Source organism: Lolium perenne, chromosome 2 (genome assembly GCF_019359855.2).
Source record: "Lolium perenne isolate Kyuss_39 chromosome 2, Kyuss_2.0, whole genome shotgun sequence".
In the NCBI taxonomy this organism is placed as follows: domain Eukaryota; kingdom Viridiplantae; phylum Streptophyta; class Magnoliopsida; order Poales; family Poaceae; genus Lolium; species Lolium perenne.
In genome coordinates, this window is record NC_067245.2 from 92511486 (window position 1) to 92532288 (window position 20803).

The 20803-nt window shown below is 42.8% G+C and overlaps 2 protein-coding genes across 13 annotated transcripts; both read left to right on the plus strand.

Moving 5' to 3' along the window:
* The first annotated feature begins 655 nt into the window (after window positions 1–655).
* LOC127333268 (tyrosyl-DNA phosphodiesterase 1) lies at window positions 656–14203 on the plus strand. 12 transcript variants are annotated; one of them, XM_051359639.1, is made up of 16 exons: window positions 656–1148; window positions 2947–3138; window positions 3233–3505; window positions 4604–4822; window positions 5132–5192; window positions 8682–8758; window positions 8833–9090; window positions 9877–9966; window positions 10655–10789; window positions 11290–11439; window positions 11627–11730; window positions 12587–12640; window positions 13156–13246; window positions 13394–13471; window positions 13656–13800; window positions 13875–14203. In XM_051359639.1, the coding sequence occupies exons 1-16, from the start codon at window positions 660–662 to the stop codon at window positions 13946–13948; spliced, it is 2490 nt and encodes an 829-aa protein (XP_051215599.1). In that variant the 5' UTR covers window positions 656–659; the 3' UTR covers window positions 13949–14203. The 12 variants fall into 12 exon arrangements, 7 of the variants coding, with proteins under 7 accessions (XP_051215599.1, XP_051215600.1, XP_051215604.1 ...); XM_051359640.1 differs by lacking the exon at window positions 13875–14203 and having other exon boundaries at window positions 13394–13529; window positions 13656–13795; XM_051359645.2 differs by lacking the exons at window positions 2947–3138; window positions 3233–3505 and having other exon boundaries at window positions 657–1148.
* A 3895-nt stretch (window positions 14204–18098) lies between these two features.
* LOC127333269 (protein translation factor SUI1 homolog) lies at window positions 18099–20576 on the plus strand. The gene is made up of 5 exons (XM_051359646.2): window positions 18099–18238; window positions 19639–19714; window positions 19808–20019; window positions 20118–20171; window positions 20278–20576. Exons 2-5 carry the CDS (start codon window positions 19678–19680, stop codon window positions 20320–20322), a joined length of 348 nt encoding a protein of 115 aa, XP_051215606.1. The 5' UTR covers window positions 18099–18238; window positions 19639–19677; the 3' UTR covers window positions 20323–20576.
* The last annotated feature ends 227 nt before the right edge of the window (window positions 20577–20803 follow it).

Genomic DNA, 20803 nt, shown 5'->3' on the forward strand with positions numbered 1-20803 from the left:
TCATCAGAGATCCCTCTGGTTAGATTAACCTATTGATTACATAGAGAATTCAAGTATTCAAAAAGAAGAAGAAAAATCAATTATATGACCTTGAAATTCACTATGTATTGTCTAAAGTTCCTAAATTTATCAGCAAATCTGATACGTGTTGTTGTTCACACTCCCATCTCAGATTAACCTATTGGTTACATAGAGAATAGAAGTGTTCAAACACAAGAAAGGATACCCGGAGGATTGCAGGAGGCCACCGTGGAGGTCACCCGGAGCTAGATGACGAGGCTGAGTTCGTCGGAAGGAGCTGGAGATTGTCGGGCGGAGGTGGACGTATAGCTTTGCCGGGAGGCCGGGTTTGGCGACGCGGCCGGCAAGGCAGCTCCGGCGCGTGTTTCCGGTCAGCGGCGGCGGGTTGGCCCTGGTGCGGGGCTATTGAGGATGGCTCTGGACAGAGCGGCCGATCGAGAACCACTGAAAGAGGGACAAGGGCTGCAAGGATCTATGTGTAAAATGTTATTTTTCGAGGGCAAAACTGGGAACCTGTGCGCCGCTTAAGCCTGCCTTCTCAGGCTGCAAGCGGCAGCGGGCCGTCTGCGGCGCCGCGATTTTGGCCCAGTTAAATGCATCTGCAGTTACCCACGGATTTTGTTTTTAAGAAACGGCATATGCGGGCCGGCCCGCAGATGCCACACATCGCAGCGAGCCAGGAACGCCCGAGCCTTCTTCCTCCTTCGGCTCCCCGGCTCCCCCACTGGAGCGCCGCCACGGCCACCATGGCCGCCATTCCTCCTCCGGCTCCGGGGGCCTCTCACGCTCCTTCGACTCCTTTACCACCTCCAGGGCCCCCCATCTTGGCGAATTCCTTGGCCCCTTCCTCGATTCTCTCTCTCCAGTCAACATCCCCCAAGGCCAGCGACGGGAAGCCGCGGGCTAGGCCAGCAACGGCGCCAAGCAAACTAGGTTTAGATGGCGGAGAACCACCTCCTGGAACGGACGGCGTGGGGAGGGTGGGCAGCCAAGAGATCGATGGCGGCGAACCAGAGCGTGGCAAGGACGGCGGCGGTGATGCCCAGATGCGTATAGACGTGGGCGGCGGGAAGCGGCCGCAGAGCAAGAAGCCTAACGGGAGCTCCCTCGTCCCCACCATCATCAAGGTAGCAAAAAATTGCAGACTTTTTCTGTAGTTCATCTCAGTTTATACATGCATTGTTCAGTGGTAACTAGCACAGGCATATGATACAATCTGGACAAATTAGCCATGGCTCTGTAGATATCATTGTTCAGCGAGTCAATACTAACCGAACCCAGTTCAAGGTCAATTACCAAGAGCGTTTTGGAATTCCTTTTGCTTTTATTTTTGGACATCAAATTCGTCTAGATTCACATGTATCTAGACATGTTCTACCATACATTTGATTTTACTACAGCCGTTTGATTTTAGTACCACACAGCTACTGCAACTGAGAAAGACAGAAATGACGATACACACTTTTCTTACAGCCGTTTGATTTTACTACATTTAATAATCAACCAAAGCAGGACACAACAAGCACATAGTATGCCATTCACATCTTCTGGTTTAAAGGAGCCAGAAAAATAGCCATAACTTCGCCAGCGCTACATTAGCCTGACTACTTGGCACACAGGTCCGAGACGATCAGCCTCTTATGGGGTCCATCACCATGTTTCACCCTGCAGTTTACATTCTTGTTTGGCATTGTTCACTGGTAACTAGCACAGGCATATGATATTATTTGGCTCATCGTGATCTGCTCCTATTGCTTGTTATTCGTTCTGGTGATACTACTTACAAGCTGATTCTTTTTCACTTTGATGTGTTCATTGGAGTGTTGTGCTGCATTACTTTCTTTCTTACTGATTGCAAAAGAGCACACTATAGGTACTCGTGATCTTCAGGTCTTTCTTGTATTGGAAGTGGGTACATTTTTGAATAATGATTTCTCTTTATTTCAAACATATGTTTAATAGGAATTATTGGACAGAGCCTAAAATACATAGTTCCCTTTGTTTAATAGGCATCTCAGATTCAACTGGGAGAGGGCAAGCTCTAGAATTGCATGATTCAGATTGTGTACTTTGAGTGATGTGTAGCAAATGTATGCACGGACTTGACTGACCCATGGAATGGAACTTTTTTAGCACTTGGTTTCTGTGATGAAAGTTAATGGCATCATGTGCACCTCATGGTGACCTGTGTAAATATTTTTTTAGCACTTGGTTTCTGTGATAAAGTTTGATGTGTAATCAAATATAAAGCTAGGCTGTGGAGATCGGGGCCAGGCCCAGACGGATCAGGGTAGTGTCTCTGTTTCTGCCACAAAAAACTGAAAGAGAAGGAGAGGGTCTGTGCAACGTTCTGGAACTGACAGCGAAGGAAGTGCTGGGACAGCGAAGGAACTGCTGGCACGGAGGAAAACAAACGGCCCAAGCGGTCTCCGCGAACGCACGCCAGAAATATGGGCCTGCCGCAGGTGGCCCACTAATTAGCTGCGGGCTCATGCGGGAAATATGCGGGCCTCCGCATCAGGTCCCGCTTGCACCCTGACTGCCTTCGTCTTCACTTCACCGCTCTCGGCCTCTTTCTCCTGTGGCTATGCTGATCTAGGGTTTAGTCTTGTGGCTCTAGGGTTTAGGATTGGGTAGAACCGAGCCCCCCTCCCGATCCTCTCCCATGGCGTCGTCACACCGAGTAAGTTGCCCTTCCTCATTCTCTCTCCGCGAGCGCCCGCGCGCGAATCTCCGTCGGATTATTTTTGTGGTCGATGCGTGATTGGAAACGGGTCGAATTCCAGTGCAGCGATCCGTCTCCTAATCGGAGTTTTCCCGTGCATTCGGATTGGATGGGTTCCAGTTGCTCATTTCGCGCGACTGTTTTTTCATGGTGTGCATTGTATTTGACTCGTATGTGGCATGTTGGTTATGCATATGTAGGTAAGGGTTGGGACCCTAGTTCCCTTCGCTCAAGGCAAATCTGGGCCATCGAATGCCTCACTGCTAAGCATTCCCATCTTTGAGGGTTCCAATGTCGTTGGGAGGAGTAATTTGGTGGTTGTCGACAAGAGGGTCAGCCGCAAGCATTTGAGTCTGCGCGCCTTGGCGGATGGCTCCGTCGAAGTTGTCGTGGTGAGTTTGCAGGAGGCATGCTGTTGTGTTTTAATTTCTTCTGATTCTGATTGGAAAAATAAGCTGGTTTAGTTCGATGTCGATGGGTTTGCAGGAGGGGCCAAATCCCATTGTTGTCCGGTCAGACGGGCAGGCGAGAAAGGTTTGTGCTCAGGGTAGAGCCAAGATTATCTATGATGATGTCCTGGAGCTTATTCCCGGCGATTATCTTATGAAGTATGTGGCTATGAGTGATGAGCGTAAAAGCTCCGCTTCAGTGGATTCAAATGACTTAAAGAAGGGAAAGAGGCATAGCGAGGAAGATAGCGTAGTTGCAAAGAGGAATCGGCAAGTCATGGAAGATGAGGCTTTGGCAAGAACATTGCAGGTTAGTTAACTCTGTTTGCTGTCATGAAACTTATGCCTGGATGATCTTTTTCCAATACCTTGTATTATTGTTAATTGAGAAAATTAGGCTAGGATTAGGTTTACATGATGATGAGTTCTTATCTTATATAGCTGTACTTTACCCGACAACATGAAGCTAGTGATTATTAACCTTATGTTTGTGTTTGCTCATCAGCCTCTGTTGTTTTCCTTTTCTTTTGTTGTGATTTGGATGATCACATTGAGCTTCATAAACTTATGTACACAATATTCTGGTAATCTTCGCATTGATAATACCAAAATGTATTGATGTTATTAGCAAAGATATACCAATACTAGCTGCTCATGTCATTCAGCTACTTTACTCATGTAAAGGCAAATTAAATTATGCAATTATCTAGAGTCCGGATATAATATTATTTACTTACTCAGCATTGAAACCATAATACTCCCTCTGTTCACAAATGTAAGACCTTTTAGATATTTCAAAGTGGACTAGACATGGACCAAAATGAGTGAACCTACACACTAAAACGTGTCTAGATACATGCATTTACGAAAAAAGCTAAAAGGTCTTACATTAGTGAGCGGAGGGAGTACATTTAATAGTTATGCTTTGGGGTTCCGAATTTGGGGACAACATGTGGGTGGAGATGTATATATGTATGACACTAGTTTTGACGCTTTTTTTTACTGAATATTGTTTTTATGTTCTTCAAATGCCGATGGATTGCAACTACATGTACTGGGCAATTATGGACTATTCCAATATGGTACAGGAGTCCTCTTTTGTGCACCTAGTGAACACAATTTCCATGTTCCATCACTTAGCTATAAATGAAAGGGAAAATGGAAACATTTATGAAATGAGCCATAAAGTTTCTTTGACATAAAAAGTGTTTTCTACTTTGTGCCATAGTCACCCCCTGTTTATGTGAGCGGTGGATATTTATATATTTGTACAACAAACATAATTCTTATTCATTAGTTTGTTCTATCTCCTTTTGTTTGGAAAATCTGCAAATATTTTTTATGCAACAAGTGGAATTTGAACTTCATGCGAACATTGGTGCTGACCCCATTGCTGAACTCTAATCAGGAAAGTTTTGCAGAAGAGGGTACATCTGTTCCTGGCATGGCTTGTGGTCAAGCATTAAGTTCACTTGATAGTGCTGGTTCTTCTGAGAGAAATAACAAGAGAACGCATTCTGCCGGTCCTTTGAAAGATGTACTCCCATTGACTTTTCGACTCATGCGTGTCCAAGGTCTTCCTTCATGGACTAACAGTTCCGCAGTTACCATTCAGGATGTCATTCAGGTATCATTCAGCACGAACACTTTTAGTGGAAGTTACTTGAGAGATCAGTTAATTTTGTTTAGCAGGTCATGTGACATCATTGTTTACAATAGGGTCTATTAATCAAATTATGAAATAAATGTTGCATGGGAGCTCATTCCTTGACCTTTAATAAACATGCGCGGATTTCCTGCTTGTCATTCAGTGAATCTTTATTCCATGGCATTTCACAAAAAAGATCTCAAAGAAACGTAGTTTATCATTTGTTTCGTTTTTTCCTGCATTGTCAGATTTGATCTTTAAGTTCTTACATGATGAATGAATTGCCAGGGTGATGTGCTTTTTGCTGTACTCTCAAATTATATGGTCGACATTGATTGGTTGCTTACCGGTAAGTTATTTATTATGGAAGTTGATTTTACATTAGTATGGTAAAGCTAACTATTATCAAACAGTAAACTTTTTATCTTTTTAATGGTATAGTGACGCCACTTGGTAGGTTCAAAAAGTAAACGCTGGGGATCTTCAGTTCTTTGGATCTACTGTGTGCATTATTACAACTCATTAGATTGTTTGAAATGTCATGTTTATATTGCACCACTTATGTTCATTGTATTGGCTGAATTGTAGTCCCTCCGCTATATTGAGAAATAATTCTCTACATTATTAATGAATAATATTTTATGCCCAGACTGTTGAATTGCACTCATGCTTTCTTGATGGGATGACTTTCATTGGTATGAATCCATTTTCTTACTTGGTCGATGCTAGTATCAACTTAAATCATAGGGTACCTTTTTGTATCCAGACAATCAGAGTGGCCATTTTCTGTTGGTTCGTCGAGTCATTTGGGTTATTGGCTTATTGCCTTGTGACCTTCCTTAGGTTGTTTCATGTGTATAAATGTTGAATGCTCATTCGTCTGAGCTGTTGCAGCAAATTTTTGTAACATCCTGATTTTTACGGGCTGGTTTTTTTCTTCTCTTTTCTAAAACGAAGGATGTTGCAAAGGGGTCAAGTTAATCCTGGCATGGGATTGCCGAGTAACACAGGGGGGGTTGGAAAGTCAAGTCCCGGTCCTCACAGAAGTCGTATTAGAGCCGACGTTGACCTAGTCGCGTGGCCTTAGTTAGAATGGAAAACTTTAGTACTCGTTTGTTAATAAAAATATAGTTGACAAAAATAATAGGTTTCTTTGATGTTACTTGTCTCTCTCATTTAGCATTTACAAAAAAATTGTTGTTGATTATTTTTCTCTTATTTAAATGTGCGTAGATATGGTAGTATCTTCGACGCGGCGGATCCAGGAGTTTGGGCATCTTTGACAGCAGTTTCGAGACATGTTGACGAGGTTCGGTTACAACCGTGACCCAGAAGTGTCTAGACACACCATTCGTACGCCCTCGAGTGAGGAGATTGTTAGAGCTACCTTAGTGGTGTATCTGTATCATGCACCACGTGGAAGTCGCGCGGTAGCAAGAGGACGACACCGATACAGTGCTGAAGAAGAGGACTTTGTGGATGCCACTATTCATGTCGTTCACCGAGTAATGCATGGGCTGGCGGTTACCTACCAGGATGAGCAACACAACACACCTTTCCTTTACTTTGCCTACCGAGACAATAGATGTGTAATTCGTTAGAACATGATGTACCAGAATGAAGATGATCCTACACTCGTTCGCATGATGTCACTTAATTTTGGACTAGAGCGTTGCCTAGTTGCGATCACCATTATGCTGGACGATGTCCGACACCTTTGCCATCACTACTAGGACCGAGTTGAGACGGTAGAAGAAAGGTTGGTGGAAGCTAACACAACCTTAGCTACTATTAACGCTGCACGTGAGGAGGCTGGTGAGACTTGTGGAGGACGCCATCACTGGTGCTCACGTGGAAAATGCCGTTGTATAAATTGTGCTCATCGGCGAAGGACAAGAGGACCGCTGCAGGACCTTCACCTAGTGCACAACGACAGAAGGCCAGGCACCATCCACGTATAATGGTTACTCGAACGAAGAAGAGGGGAAGACTTAGGTAGGATCACCCTTTAGATAGGATCTATAGGAACAAATTTTTTGAAGCACAAAACATGTTCAAAATATTATGAAAAAAATGACAACGCACATATATGTTACATATGCAATACCAAAAAGTTGCAGCTTCAAATTCGACATATACTTAGAGAACCAAAAAAGACAAATTTAGGTGTGAATAGTGTGAACTAGAATTCAGTCAGATCTCACACTATTCATAGTCGGATTTGTCTTTTTTATTTCTTCAAGTGTAGATCAAATTTTGAGCTGATTTTTTTTGGAGTTGTAGATACAATCCATAGGTATGTTGTATATTATTTTCAGATTTTTTCGCATGATAAAAATATGTTTTATGTGAGTTGATCCTATGATCTCACCTAATAGATAGATCCTATACAAGTCTACCCCACGAAGAAGAGCCTGTTGTGAAAAAGTGCCGTCTGACACTTTGAGCCATCTCACCACCAATCTGTCACTTCTTCCCGGGACTAGTCGGCTTGCATTGGTGGTGTGATGGCTCAAAGTGTCAGACGACGCTTCTTCACACGAAGGCTCTTCTTCGTTCGAGTAACCATTATACGTGGATGGTGCCTAGCCCTCCGTCGTTGTGCACTAGGTGCAGGGTCCTGCTGCGGTCCTCTTGTCCTTCGCCCATGAGCATGATTTGTGCAGCGGCATTTTTCCACGTGAGCACCAGTGATGCCGTCCTCCACAAGTCTCAGCAGCCTCACGTGCAGCGTTAATAGCAGCTAAGGTTGTGTTAGCTTCCACCAACCTTTCTTCTAGAGTCTCAACTCGGTCCTGGTAGTGATGGCAAAGGTGTCGAACATCGTCTAACATACCAGTGACCGCAACTAGGCGACGCTCTAGTCCAAAATTAAGCGACGTCATGCGAACGAGCGTAGGATCATCCTCATTCTGGTACATCATGTTCTGGCGGATTACACCTCCATTGTCTCGATAGGCAAAGTAACGGAAGGTGTGTTGTGTAGCTCGTCCAGGAAGGTAACAACCATCCCATGCATCGCTCGGTGAATGACATGAATAGTGGCATCCTTAAAGTCCTCTCCTTCAGTAGTGATTTGATGTCCTTTTGCTACTGCGCAACTTCCACGTAGTGCATGATTTGGATACATCACTAAGGTAGCTCCAACAATCTCCTCACTCCAGAGCGTATGAATGGTGTGGCCAGAGTCACAACCTGGTCAACATGTCTCGAAACTGTTGTCAAAGGTGCCCAAACTCCTCGATCCGCCGAGTCGAAGGTACTGCCATCTACGCACATTTGAATAAGAGAAGAATAATCATCAACAATTTTTTTGTAAATGCGAGAGTAACATTAAGGAAACCTATTATTTTTCAACTATATTTTTATTAACATACGAGTACTATAGCTTTCCATTCTAACTAAGGCCACGCGATTAGGTCAACGTCGGCTCTGATACCATTTCTGTGAGGATCGGAACTTAACTTTCCAACCCTTCTGTGTTACTCGTCAATCCCATGATTAACTTGACTGCTTTGCAACATCCTTCTCTTTCAGAAAAGAGAAAAAAAATCAATCCGTAAAAATCAGGGTATTACAATTTTTAAGAATAAAAACTTATATGTGTTGATGTACTTGTTAAATATATTGGACAGTAATGCAAGACTACATAAATAAGCAAGATATATATACCTACCCTTCCTTATGTTATGTTGTCTTTTTTTCAATATTTCTTCTATCTTCTTAGTGAAGTTGTGATTCCCAGATTGTTAGGTTTATATATTGTGAGATGCCATTGCATCTTTTCTCCTCATTATGTAGATCATTTTGTAATGTGATCAGATATTCCATGTTGCAGCATGTCCAAGTCTAAGGAAAGTTCCACATGTCCTAGTTCTCCATGGAGAGGATGGTGCTTCATTGGAGCATTTGAAGGTGGCAAAATTGCTTAAACAATTCATTATCTTGTTTTATTTTCTTATTTCATGTTACTGCATGCTTGGGTACAGAAATCAAAGCCTGCTAATTGGATCCTTCACAAGCCTCCGCTCCCAATTTCATTTGGAACACATCATTCAAAGGCCATGCTGCTTGTATATCCTCAAGGGATTCGTGTTGTTGTTCACACTGCAAATTTGATACATGTTGACTGGAATAACAAAAGTCAGGGACTATGGACGCAAGATTTTCCCTGGAAAGATGCAAATGATATGAATACAAATATTTCTTTTGAGAATGACCTGGTTGATTATCTCAGGGCACTTAAGGTAGCATGGTATTCTCTTTGCTTCTAGAATATTTAATCGATTGTTATTTCAATACTCACCTAAAAAAACTCTTGTTTCAATACACTCATTGTGTTCAATAACTTAATTGTTATTTTCAGTACCTTCAAATTTGAAATTTATTATCAACATATTGAAAGGAACAGTCACTCAACCTTACCTGAAAACGAATGGAGTAAATAACTATGTGCAGCTTTAAAAAGTCAAAACATTCATAATAGGCACTAGGAACTTGTGTTTGTATCTGGTGGTGTACTACTACATAATATATTTATGGATATAGTAAAGTAGTTTGGATGGGGAAATATTTACTTGCTTTCAGTCGGATTAAGGTCTAGGAGTCAATGGAAACACTGATCTGTTATGAACTTATAATTATAATGACATAGTACTTAGTACATGATTTTTATCATATCTGTTGCGAAAATTAGTCAGTCGTGTATAACCGATGTCATGTCTCACGTTCATCATAAAATATGACTTAAACAAGTTCAATGGGTTTTCTACAGATCATGAAACATGATCTGGTCTTGCATGGAACTTTGTTCTGTAGCAACTTTTATCCTTCTCTCTGATAAATCCTAGTGTAATTTAGTATCTTTGAACTGTTTGGCTTTCACAGATCATATCGAGATAGCTTATCTTGAAAGTTTCTAGCTTTTAGCCTGTTAGAAACCCCTCCCTATAGTTGATTCCATCTGCTACTTTGCATTACTTTGTCCCTGTAGTTGAATTTTGACCAACTCTATCTTGTCTATGATGATGCAGTGGCCTGAGTTCAGGTTAAATCTCCCAGTTGCTGGTGATGTCAACATCAATGCAGCATTCTTTAGGAAATTTGATTATAGTAGCTCAACGGTTGGTATATTTCTTTAATCTTGCATTTACTTTTAAGCCTTGTGAGACAGTGAGACACGCTGAATCATAAACATGTGTTCATTTTTCAAATTATTATCCTTACATAGGATGAAAAGGGAAATGAAAAGAAAACGGCCATTGGCTTATCAAATGAAGTAGCGTTCTGTTAAATGTCAGTTATTGACTTTGTGCTAGGATTCTATTAACTCTGGATTTGCTTGATAAATGATGGCAATTTCTAAATCATGTGGCCACTAGCACTGAATTATGTTATCTATGTGCACTGTGAATCATATACCGCTTCATCTGAAAGTCTGCTGCCTCTCTTACCAGCTATATACCACATTCATACAAAATGACTGCAATGTTCCATTTATTATCCATTTTTAGATCCTTTGATTGGGTGTCTTGTACCATTGTGGCAGTTTTTGAAATTAATCTTACCATGCATTTTTCTAGATGACTGCATTACATGTTAGAAGGTGTGATGTGTTGTTTTGTCTTCCACCCTTGCCTGGGCAAGCACCCAATTCCTACAAAACAGCCACTGCTCTTCAACCATGATTGTGCGGCTACTTTCTGTAGTTTATACTTAAATGTTGAAACATATCTGACCACTATAGCACACATGTAGCTCATACCTTTTCCCCTTGTGTTATCATTAATTAGTCTCGGCTAACTTCTGCAGGTCAGGTTGATCGGGTCTGTTCCTGGTTATCACGTGGGCCCCAATATGAAAAGGTGGGGCCATATGAAGCTTAGGAGTGTTCTTGAAGAGTGTGTATTTGAAAAGCAATTTTGTAAGTCACCACTTATTTATCAGGTACGTTTCCTTGCGATCCATCTATCAATTTGTTAGGGCATGCAACTTGGCAAGCTGTGATAAATAAACTTAATAACTTTTACTTTATCCATGATTTTTTTAAATAAACAACTTAAATTGATATGCTGCCAAACTTGGTGCCTGGCTAGCAGCCTTGTCGTGTATTGGAAAAATCAGTACCTGACTCACAATTTCATAGCACTCAGTATTAAGCTGTCATTTATTGTACTGGTGGACAACAGAGCATAGCAAGTATAGTAATTTTTATGTTGTACTATAGGAGCATGTAAAATGAGTGGTCTGCATGAAACTAACATCATGCACTACCTTACAATTATAATACTATCACTTACTGTATTCCTGATAAATTTCACTAAAAACATCTGGCATTCATACTCCTTTTCATTTGTCTGAGAAGTTTATAATGCATTTGTCGTTTACTACTCATCATGTTTGAATGTCTTGAAGGATGTGTAACATGAGTTTCTTCTTGGGTCCAGTTTTCTTCCTTGGGTTCACTTGATGAGAAATGGATGAGTGAGTTTGCATGCTCGTTATCAGCTGGTAAAGCAGAGGATGGATCACCGTTGGGTATCGGTAAACCACTGATTGTCTGGCCTACAGTGGAGGATGTTAGGTGTTCAATAGAGGTATAACCCATTGTTTGGTCTTCCTTGATCTTGTTGGAATCAGTGCTGGTGCCAAAATAGTAGAAACATATAAAATATTTGTGTTCACTTTTTAGATCAATATTGGCAAGATCCATGATAACAATTTGTCTTGTCCCTTACCATCTTATTGACCTTTTTTTTGCGTGTGTTCCATATTTCATATTAGGGGTATGCAGCTGGTAGTTGCATTCCAAGTCCTCAGAAGAATGTTGAGAAAGATTTCTTGAGAAAATATTGGTCCAGGTGGAAAGCAGACCATGTAGGCCGTTGGTATGCTCTCTTTTCCTGCAGCTAAAGCTATCATGTTGGTCCAATGAAATTTTAGTGTTTACGAATCCAGTAGGATGTCATGTACCGGTTATTGACCCATTCTGCAAATTATCTGCTCCATACTATAGATTCATTTAGTTTTCAGAACAGCGCAGTAGGTTATGTAGCTAATCCCTTATGTGTTGTATACTTGCCATATGTCACAAGAAGATTTGCTTGGGCTGTTTAGTTTTCTCCCATGGTAGCCATGATTGGAAGATTTGTAACTTGGCACTTGGCAGTAAGTATACACTGATACCTGTTGTTCTTTGGCCTTTATATTTGTGTTAACTAACCTTTAAATTAATTTTTGCCAAGATATAGCACTTGAAGAGAAAGCTTTCTATTCCATATTTCCAAGTAATGGAGTATTATGAGTAATAGAGCTAAAGGATGGAGATGAGTTTCTTTTTATCCTGCAATATTCTGTCATTACACCTAAAGCAAGAAGATTGATCTACATGGCATGCCTGTGGCTTTGTGGTGTAGAGACTTACTAGTTTCATTGCATCTGGAGTGCTTGGCAAAATAAGGTCTTAAAAATCCTCTACCAGGTGGATTTTGCTTTAGTTGCAATGAATGATCCCATTATAACCTGAAAAATACAACTTCTTTGTAGTATTATTAGTATGTAATATAATCATTATGACTATATATTCTGGACTACTCAGTTCAAGTAAACATCTTTAGTTGATATCGACATCGACTGCAAAAGATTGGCATCCTTACTTTCTGAATCTTTCAGTTTTTCTTCTTTTGAACCAAGTTCTTTTACTACTGACTGAAACTGATATTCTCATCTTGATTTTTGTATCAGCCGTGCTATGCCTCACATAAAAACTTTCACTCGTTACAATGGTCAAAATATTGCGTAAGTTCTTATAGCAAGTTCTTGGATGATCATTATTGGAAGGAAAAAAAAAGTCAACTTTAACCCCTCTGCTTTCATGGAAGTCCAGATTAGACCATCCACTACAAAACTAGTTGTTCAACACGGTCATCTTTCAAAACTAGTGCGACTTTCACAGCACTGATGGTATTGGTAATGGTTTTGCTTACATGGCATCTCACTGAGCTAGGTTCGCTCCATCAGAATATTCTGAGTCATGCCAGCAAGTAAGCTTAAAAATTGACCGAGCATATATTTAAAAAATCCATTATATTCCTCTCTCTATTGGTTTTCCTCTTTAATAAATTGACCAGGATGCCGCATACTAAATAGCTAGCACAGCAATGAGCTTTGAAAACCACCATCCATAGGTGATTTGTACCGATTCTCAAAGTTGAGGAGGTTAAATAGCTGGTGTAGGGCCTAATCTGGACTCATTTGATAGTAGAGGGGGGTAAATTGTTTTCCTTACCTAAAATCTTGTATATCCCCATCAGATGGTTTCTGCTTACCTCATCAAATTTAAGCAAAGCTGCTTGGGGTGCACTGCAGAAGAACAACACGCAGCTGATGATACGGTCATATGAGGTACCGAAATTATGATGCTTGTTGCATTCCTATTATTTTTTGTCCACATTAGATTACAGAACTTCAATGTGAAGCACTGCTAGTTGAATAATTGAACAGTCATCATGGGATCATGACTTTTTTCCTTATTATTTGATCTACTTTCAGTTGGGTGTATTGTTCTTGCCCAAAACTCTCCAGTGCGTGCCACAATTTTCATGCACAGAGAAGAATTGGTCAAACCAGGTACTACCTCGGGTCTGAATTAATTGACGCAGGATGCTACCAGGACACTGTATACTTTGTACGTAAATTCGCGTCGATTAATATAGAACGGAGGGAGTAGTACCAAATCGTTCCTTCTTATTATTCTATTATCGCTTTGTAGATCTGGCTTTCATCAGCCTTGGTTACTCGCATTTGTACCCAGGATAAACTTGCCCTTGGTAAGAACATCAAGACCAAGCTGGTCACACTTTGCTGGCAAGGTGATGAAGAAACAGATCCATCTACTACAGAAGTTGTCAAATTGCCTGTGCCGTATCAACTCCCTCCACGGCTGTACGGAGCTGAAGGTTAGCTGATGTCATAATGATGAATGACTGTCATATCTTGGGCTGTAAAACCTAACATTTTGTTTTATTTTCAGATGTCCCATGGTCGTGGGATCGGAGGTACACGAAGAAGGATGTGTATGGTTCAGTCTGGCCGCGCCATGGCTAGCTAAGCTGTGAATCTCACTGCATTCTAGGCAAGGACATGAACCCGTAGTATGTTGAATGGATCGCTAGTGAAGTCATCATCTGTAGATAGCACCTGATTGTTCGTTCTCCGTATGTCTTGGCCACTCGGCCAGCTGTTAGAGAAACCAGTAGCCACGGAACATTTGATTAAAGAAATGCTGGAACATTTGTTATTCCCAGCTTACTGAGACGAGAATTACTTATATGTCTTACACCTTGCTGAAGGAGTTGTTTCTGTCACAAAAGCAATACGGTAAAAAAACTGGGGTACTGTTTTTTTTTTAATAAAAAAAAAGGACAACTGCACAATGGTCTTTGGGTCTTCCTGTCGCAGCATGGTTAGACCACATTTGGAAAATGGGCGTGGAAAAGAGGATCGTAGATACGCAACATTTTTTAAACTTGTATACATTGAAAATATGACTGCAAAAGGCAGAATATAAGAAAATAGTTGCAATTTCTATTTTTGTGAATTACTTATCTTTCTCTTTTATTTACAATCAAATATTGTTTGAATGTACTTAGAAAGTTATATTTTGAATCCAAGTTTTTTTGTTTGAAAAAGAAAACCTGACTTTAACAAAGGTTATGTCGAAATCCGTCGCAATCTACTGATGATGTAACCCTAGTCATCAACCGAAAGCAATTTGAATCACTTCGAGTTTTTTGTTTTAGGCACGAAAAATTTCCCCTCAATTCCAAATTCATGTATGTGGATGCACAGATTTCTAATTCTATCCCTTGCCGTTTGTCGGATCTTCCATATTATTCCCTTGATTGAATTGTACCATGTTCATGCAAATCATTGAGCAAGAGCATCCTGTTTTTTTTTTTTAAAAAAAAAGAAAGAAAAGAAAGAGAGCAAGGGTATCTGTCGGTGTGGTTAACCAATCCGACAGGAAGAAAGCAGCTTTTCCACTCCGAGGCGCAGGTTAAAAGCATGGTGTTCGTCCCGGCTGTATCCAGTAGTACGGCCCCATCCCATTCATCCTAGGCACGATGCGACGAGCCGACGATGCACACGGTCCGTCCGTTCCGGCGGCATCACGGGAAGCGCGTCGCTCGACACGGCGTCTCGCCTCGTCACCTCTCCAGAATCTCCCCCTGGACGTGGACGGCCACGCCGGGGACTGTACGCAAGCCGATGCCACCCAACTAAACCCGCGCGTCCCTGTCGTGTCTGCCGCCCAAAGTTGCGTGCCTCCTCCTCATCCTCGGGCATTCTCTAACGGGACGACGTATTTTGGACGCCTAAATGGAATGGTTGAAATCGGTGGCTCCAGCGGAACGACGCATAATTTTTTCACATTCATAAAATCATAGTTTACATTAATAAAAAATATAAAAAAGCCATAAAGGCGTGGTAAACCTAGGTACTGTCTACTGGTCGTCGTCGCTGATGAGGTAGATGAACTCCGGCGTCGGCCTTGGAAGCTGGTACGCCGATGGTGGAGGAGGTAGGGCAGGCTGCGGCAACTGCGACCAGGCCATCGCCTGCGCAGGAGGCTGTGGTGAAGGTGGCCAGTGATCCCAGGCTGGAGCAGCATTCGGAGTGCGGTCGCTCAAACGCGTCGGCGTGGCCGGAGGAGTCGCCGGCCTACCCTGCAGCAGCGCGGACTCGCAGAGCTAGATTGCGAGCCCGTCCCATAAAGAGAGCTCGTCGCGCTCGTTGTTGGCCAGTGCCATGGCAATGGCCTCCTCCTCGGTAATGTCCCGCGGCTGGGTCTCCGGATCCCACGCCGGCCCGCCATCGTCGTGGTCGTACTCTGCGCGCTCCACCTGCTCGTCCTCGTCCGCGTCCTCCTGGTCGTTCTCCTTTTCTTCCGCGGCGATCTCGCGGTCGAAGTACTCGACGTCCCGAAGGTAGCCAGCGCGGCGGCACACGTCGAACTCCCACGTTCCGAAGGAGATCCAGTTGTAGGAGTTGAGCGCGTACGCCGGATCTTCTTGGAGATCCGGCGGCAAGATGGCTCGGCGGCGGCGCACCTCGTCCCGGCGCTCTCGGTCCTCGCGCGGCACTGGGGGTACCGGCACGCGCCTGGAGTTGAGGTACCAGCCTCCTCCAGCCAGGTTTGCGTCCGGCCATGGCACCGACCGGTATTCCTCCGAAAGGCGGCGCGTGAAGTCGATGCGGACGTACCGCCCGATCCGTAGCTTCTTGCCGGACCGCGAATCGCTAGCCTCGTGGTCGTTCTTGGTCTTGCGGAACTGCTAGCATTTCTTCCCCATGGTGTCGGTGGGATGGATTGTATTGGCTCTGGCAATGGTGTGGTCGGGGAAATTGGTGCCGGCAACATCACTTTAAGAGGCTCGGAAGCCATCTCGCCTTCGATGTCCTGCCACTGCGATGATGCCCAGCTGCGCACGCTCGACGAAGCCGAGGCACGCCATTAACGCGACCCTGGAAAGGCAGCAGCGCACCGCCCGTAAATAATACCGCGGAAGACGAAGCAGCTGTATCCCTGCCGACGCAAACCGTCGCTCAGCGTCCGTTTTCATCGCCCAGTTGAAGATGCCCTCATCCCGCGCGTCCGCTCCACGCCAACCCCGCAGCCACAGCCCGCAGCCAATGGAACCTTTCTTTGCTATATTAGCGGGACGCTGCTCAGCCAGCGGTGTGCCGCGTTCCCGTCGATGGCGAACCTGGAATCTGCCGGAGTGGGGAGAACCAGGTCCGGCCGTATTTTCAACGGACGACGCCCACCTTCCTACGCTACGCCTCCTCTCCTCGTCTCGTGGGGGCCCCGCCAGGACCCATGAGATCGGTTCCCCGATGCGGGAGATAACTACGGATGCCATTTGCCCTGCTCTTGGATTGGAATAACCAATTTCCTAATCTCCGGTCCGGGTGTGAACTGTGAAACTGCACCTGTCATCACGGCAGCATGACGTCCTGCTCGGGATTCTCTGCGTCTCATGTGTGTTGCGCTAGCTACATGTAGAAGCAGCATCTCCATCTCATGTCGCGTCCCCAAACACGCTCTAACTGACTATTGGGTACATACATCACACAGAATAAAATGGCAAGAAATGTGTCGGGCGCGCCGAATAGAAGTCGCAGCCTCGCCGCGTAGGTAAAATCAAGCCAGGAACTGCCTGCCATCGTCCCTGACCATTCATCACCCGTCTTCCATGACACGCCTCCCATCACCTTCACCGCCCATTTCAACGCCGGTACTTCGCCTACGGCCGCTTCCATATCACGCTTCCCCACTCCCGCACATTTCCCCGCCCATCATTTATTTCATTGACGATTTCTTATTTTGACTCGTGGGCATGCACAACAAGACAAGATGATGATCCATCAAATTGTAGTGGACGAGGATGTCACCGACATGGACGTTCAGGAGCAATTGTCGATCATATATTGTCTTCGACAAACGAAAAACTGAAGGTGGAACAAACCGCTACGTCGTCGGCGCGCTGGTGAAACCCTATATGGCCAGCTAGGTTCATGTGCCCCTAATCTCCTTTTATTTCGTTGTATGTCAATCATTTATGTTAGTTAAATTCTTGTATTTTTCAATGAATAGCATCTGAAAAATCATTAACAGTAAGCAACAATATCTTAAACTAATCACAATAGGAAGTATTATACACTATTATCATATATATGATACTAATTTATGATACACTTTATGATATTATCAACTCATTATAGTTCATCTCTCTTTATTAATTGGTGTGTATGATACTATCATACACATTATAGTTTCATCGTATTTAATATTTTGTGCAATCTCAATGCGTATGTATGATCCGTATTTGCCTATGATACCACTCTCACCTCTCACCTCATTAATTATTACGTCACATCAGTTTTTATCAACATAGCATGCATAATACTACTTATAATATTTTTACTATGGCTAATCTTATATTTCAAAAAAAAAGAGGTGTAACAAAAAACGAGGTGTTTTCCTCGTGCTCCATTTCCGACCTTGGCACACAAGCACAAACAGAGTGGCTACCACAAAATAACCCGAATGACGATCAGAGTTGACGGTGGAGAACAACCTTTAAACAGCAGGCTTTGCGGCCAAAAGAGGGGAGGGGAGGGGAGGGGAGGGGAGAGGAAAAGGGTGGCAAACGAACCCAGACGCGTCCTCCTCCGCCCATCTATAAATTCCCCTCCTCCCCTCTTCTTTATATAGGAGGCATTAAAACCAAGAGGAGGGGAGAACACCAAGGACTACCAGCGCCTTTCCGCGATCCAAATCTTTCCGACAGAGTTCTTGGTTGATCTCTTCCTCCTCGACCACCTCCCAGGGTATGCCCCCTTCTCTGCGATTCTTGATCTGTATGATCGATTCTTGATGTATTAGGATCTGTATGACTGAGAGGATCTGTATGACTATTGATTGATCTTGATTTGCGATCCTGTTATCGTATTTCGCGTTTCGTTCTGTTTAGGTCGTCAAGGGATTCAGGGTCGAACCGTGTAGGTGGTCTTGAAATTTTTTTTGTCTTTTGTCCTGGGAAATTCGTTATTTAGCCAGAAGCTGTGTCCTTGGATTATGTACCCAAGTTGATTGTCAGTTGCTAAAATACCCAAAAAAATTCGATTTGTCCTGTCTTGACATGTTATAAACAATAATCTAGGGAACTCGAGAATCTTTATTGGTTGATCTGTATACGATCTATCTGAAAAAAGACACTGCTTTGGCTGATCAGGAATATCAAATAGAAATTTCCTAGGAAAAACTCCAACCTTGGAAATTAGTTAGAAAACTAGAGAAGAAAAAAAAACCAATGATTGGAAAGGGTCATAAAGATCACTTATAGAAGACAACAAAGCTAGCCGGACAAATCTGGCAGGTTGATCCTAATTTTGTGAACTAGTTCTTCCCTAATCATTATGATCGATTGGAATAGCGATGATTCCTATTGGTGCAAGTATGAGAGATATGTTTATCTCTCTTTATTCTTGACTGTGCAAATACAAGTACCTCTGGTGCTATAGTTATTCAATAGTCACCAGTCAATGACATGGAGTCAAAGGCATGAGAATCTCATCTATGACGGTAGTCTTTATGTTCTGTGAAAGTAAGGTTTTATGTGCAGCACTTGATGTTTGCTATACTGATTCTTGTTCTGAATTTTTTCTTACAATGTATATCTTGGTCTTATGTGTGGATTTTCTAACAGATCCTTGATTTGTATTATTTCTTTGTTTTTACTGATTTTCCACCACTTCATCCTGTTAACATCTTAGTCCTACAAGGCTACAAGCCTAAAACCAATGGCCTACTTTTAAACCTAACAATATGCTTGATTAATTATACAACCAAGGGCTCGTTCATTGAAATGATAGGTTGCTAGAAACAAATAACGTGGTATATAGGATAGTGCATGCTTTACATGGAGGGAATGACAATGAAAACCAAGGTTGTTAGTTAGATATGGCTATGGTAACTATAGTTTCTCCATACTCAGAACACATGAAACGAAACTGTGAGACAGGCCATATACCAAATGTATTAATGTGCCTCTCCTTTATCTGTGTATCAAAGGTTTCTATCTTGCTCTTGTATGACTGTTTGTTAAGATCTAGTTCACTTCTATGCAAGATACTCTAATGATTGAATGCGTGATTGTAGGAATGAGAACTTATGTCATTCACTTCTCTAGGGTTCATGTTCTAATGATTCACTTTCTTGCCGTGTGCAGTTTTTGGTGTAGCTTTTGCCCCTCTCACAAAGAGTTTTCATGTCTGATCTTGACGTTCAGATCCCAACTGCCTTTGGTACGCCTGTTGTTTTCTTACCTACAATTATTGTTGAATTTGCTTGCAGTGTTTGTGAATATGTCACTCATATTATTTTGCTGCTACGTACAGATCCCTTTGCTGAGGCGAATGCTGGGGACGCTGGTGCAGCGGCAGGAACAAAAGACTACGTTCATGTACGCATCCAGCAGCGTAATGGCCGCAAGAGTCTGACCACTGTCCAGGGTCTGAAGAAGGAATTCAGCTACAGTAAGATCCTCAAAGATCTGAAGAAAGAGTTCTGCTGCAATGGTACTGTTGTCCAGGACTCAGAGCTTGGTCAGGTGTGTTGAAACTACCAAACTTTTATTCCCTTGTCATATTTGTTTTGTAAATTTTACAAGCTAGTTATCTTGATCAATGCTCTTATTCTGCAATATAGGTCATTCAACTTCAGGGTGACCAGAGGAAGAACGTCTCAAATTTCCTCGTCCAGGTAAACACCATTCTTCTGACCTTAATGTTCAGAAGTACAATCTGCCAATCTCTATTAGCAAACATGGATGAATATGTCTAACATGTGTCTTCATTTGTCCACGCAGGCCGGCATTGTGAAAAAGGAGCACATCAAGATTCATGGTTTCTGAGCAACTGCCAGCTCCATATCGAAGCTTGCATGCGAAGCAGCTATATATTTGCAGTGGAGTATATTTGGTCGTGTGCTAGCAATAGCAGGCGTTACGCTTGCACGCTCTTAGTATACACAACAAAACCTAGCCCAGCCATCTCTCTGCGTGTATGCTTATCACCGTTGTGTCCAAACTTGTACGAAGCACCATCGTCAGATGGCTTGTTTCCTTCTCCCGTCAGGGTTCAATAAAAGATGCTTTCTGAAGAGTGATATCCTGCGTCTCATCCATTTTCGTTAAGCTAACATTAGTTTCCTTACACTGTATTCTTTGCTTTGGGCTGTTGCGATCACTCTTGAGTTGCTCATCTGGTTGTCTTCTACGGGTCTTGAATGACAATTATGATTGTTTTCTTTGGCTTATGTCCATTTGCGCTGGGGTTCTAAACGATGATTTGAAGTGATTGTTTTTAGTGATCTTATTCAACATTGCACTTTGT

Excerpts from the sequence above, each read along its gene's own strand:
- LOC127333268 (XM_051359639.1), top strand. The coding sequence starts at position 660 with ATGCGGGCCGGCCCGCAGATGCCACACATCGCAGCGAGCCAGGAACGC. Across the intron at positions 4,823-5,131 it reads CCATTCAGGATGTCATTCAG|GGTGATGTGCTTTTTGCTGT; the intron begins GTATCATTCAGC and ends ATGAATTGCCAG. Across the intron at positions 11,731-12,586 it reads GCAGACCATGTAGGCCGTTG|CCGTGCTATGCCTCACATAA; the intron begins GTATGCTCTCTT and ends TTTTTGTATCAG.
- LOC127333269 (XM_051359646.2), top strand. The coding sequence starts at position 19,678 with ATGTCTGATCTTGACGTTCAGATCCCAACTGCCTTTG. Across the intron at positions 19,715-19,807 it reads TCAGATCCCAACTGCCTTTG|ATCCCTTTGCTGAGGCGAAT; the intron begins GTACGCCTGTTG and ends TGCTACGTACAG. Across the intron at positions 20,172-20,277 it reads TCTCAAATTTCCTCGTCCAG|GCCGGCATTGTGAAAAAGGA; the intron begins GTAAACACCATT and ends TTGTCCACGCAG.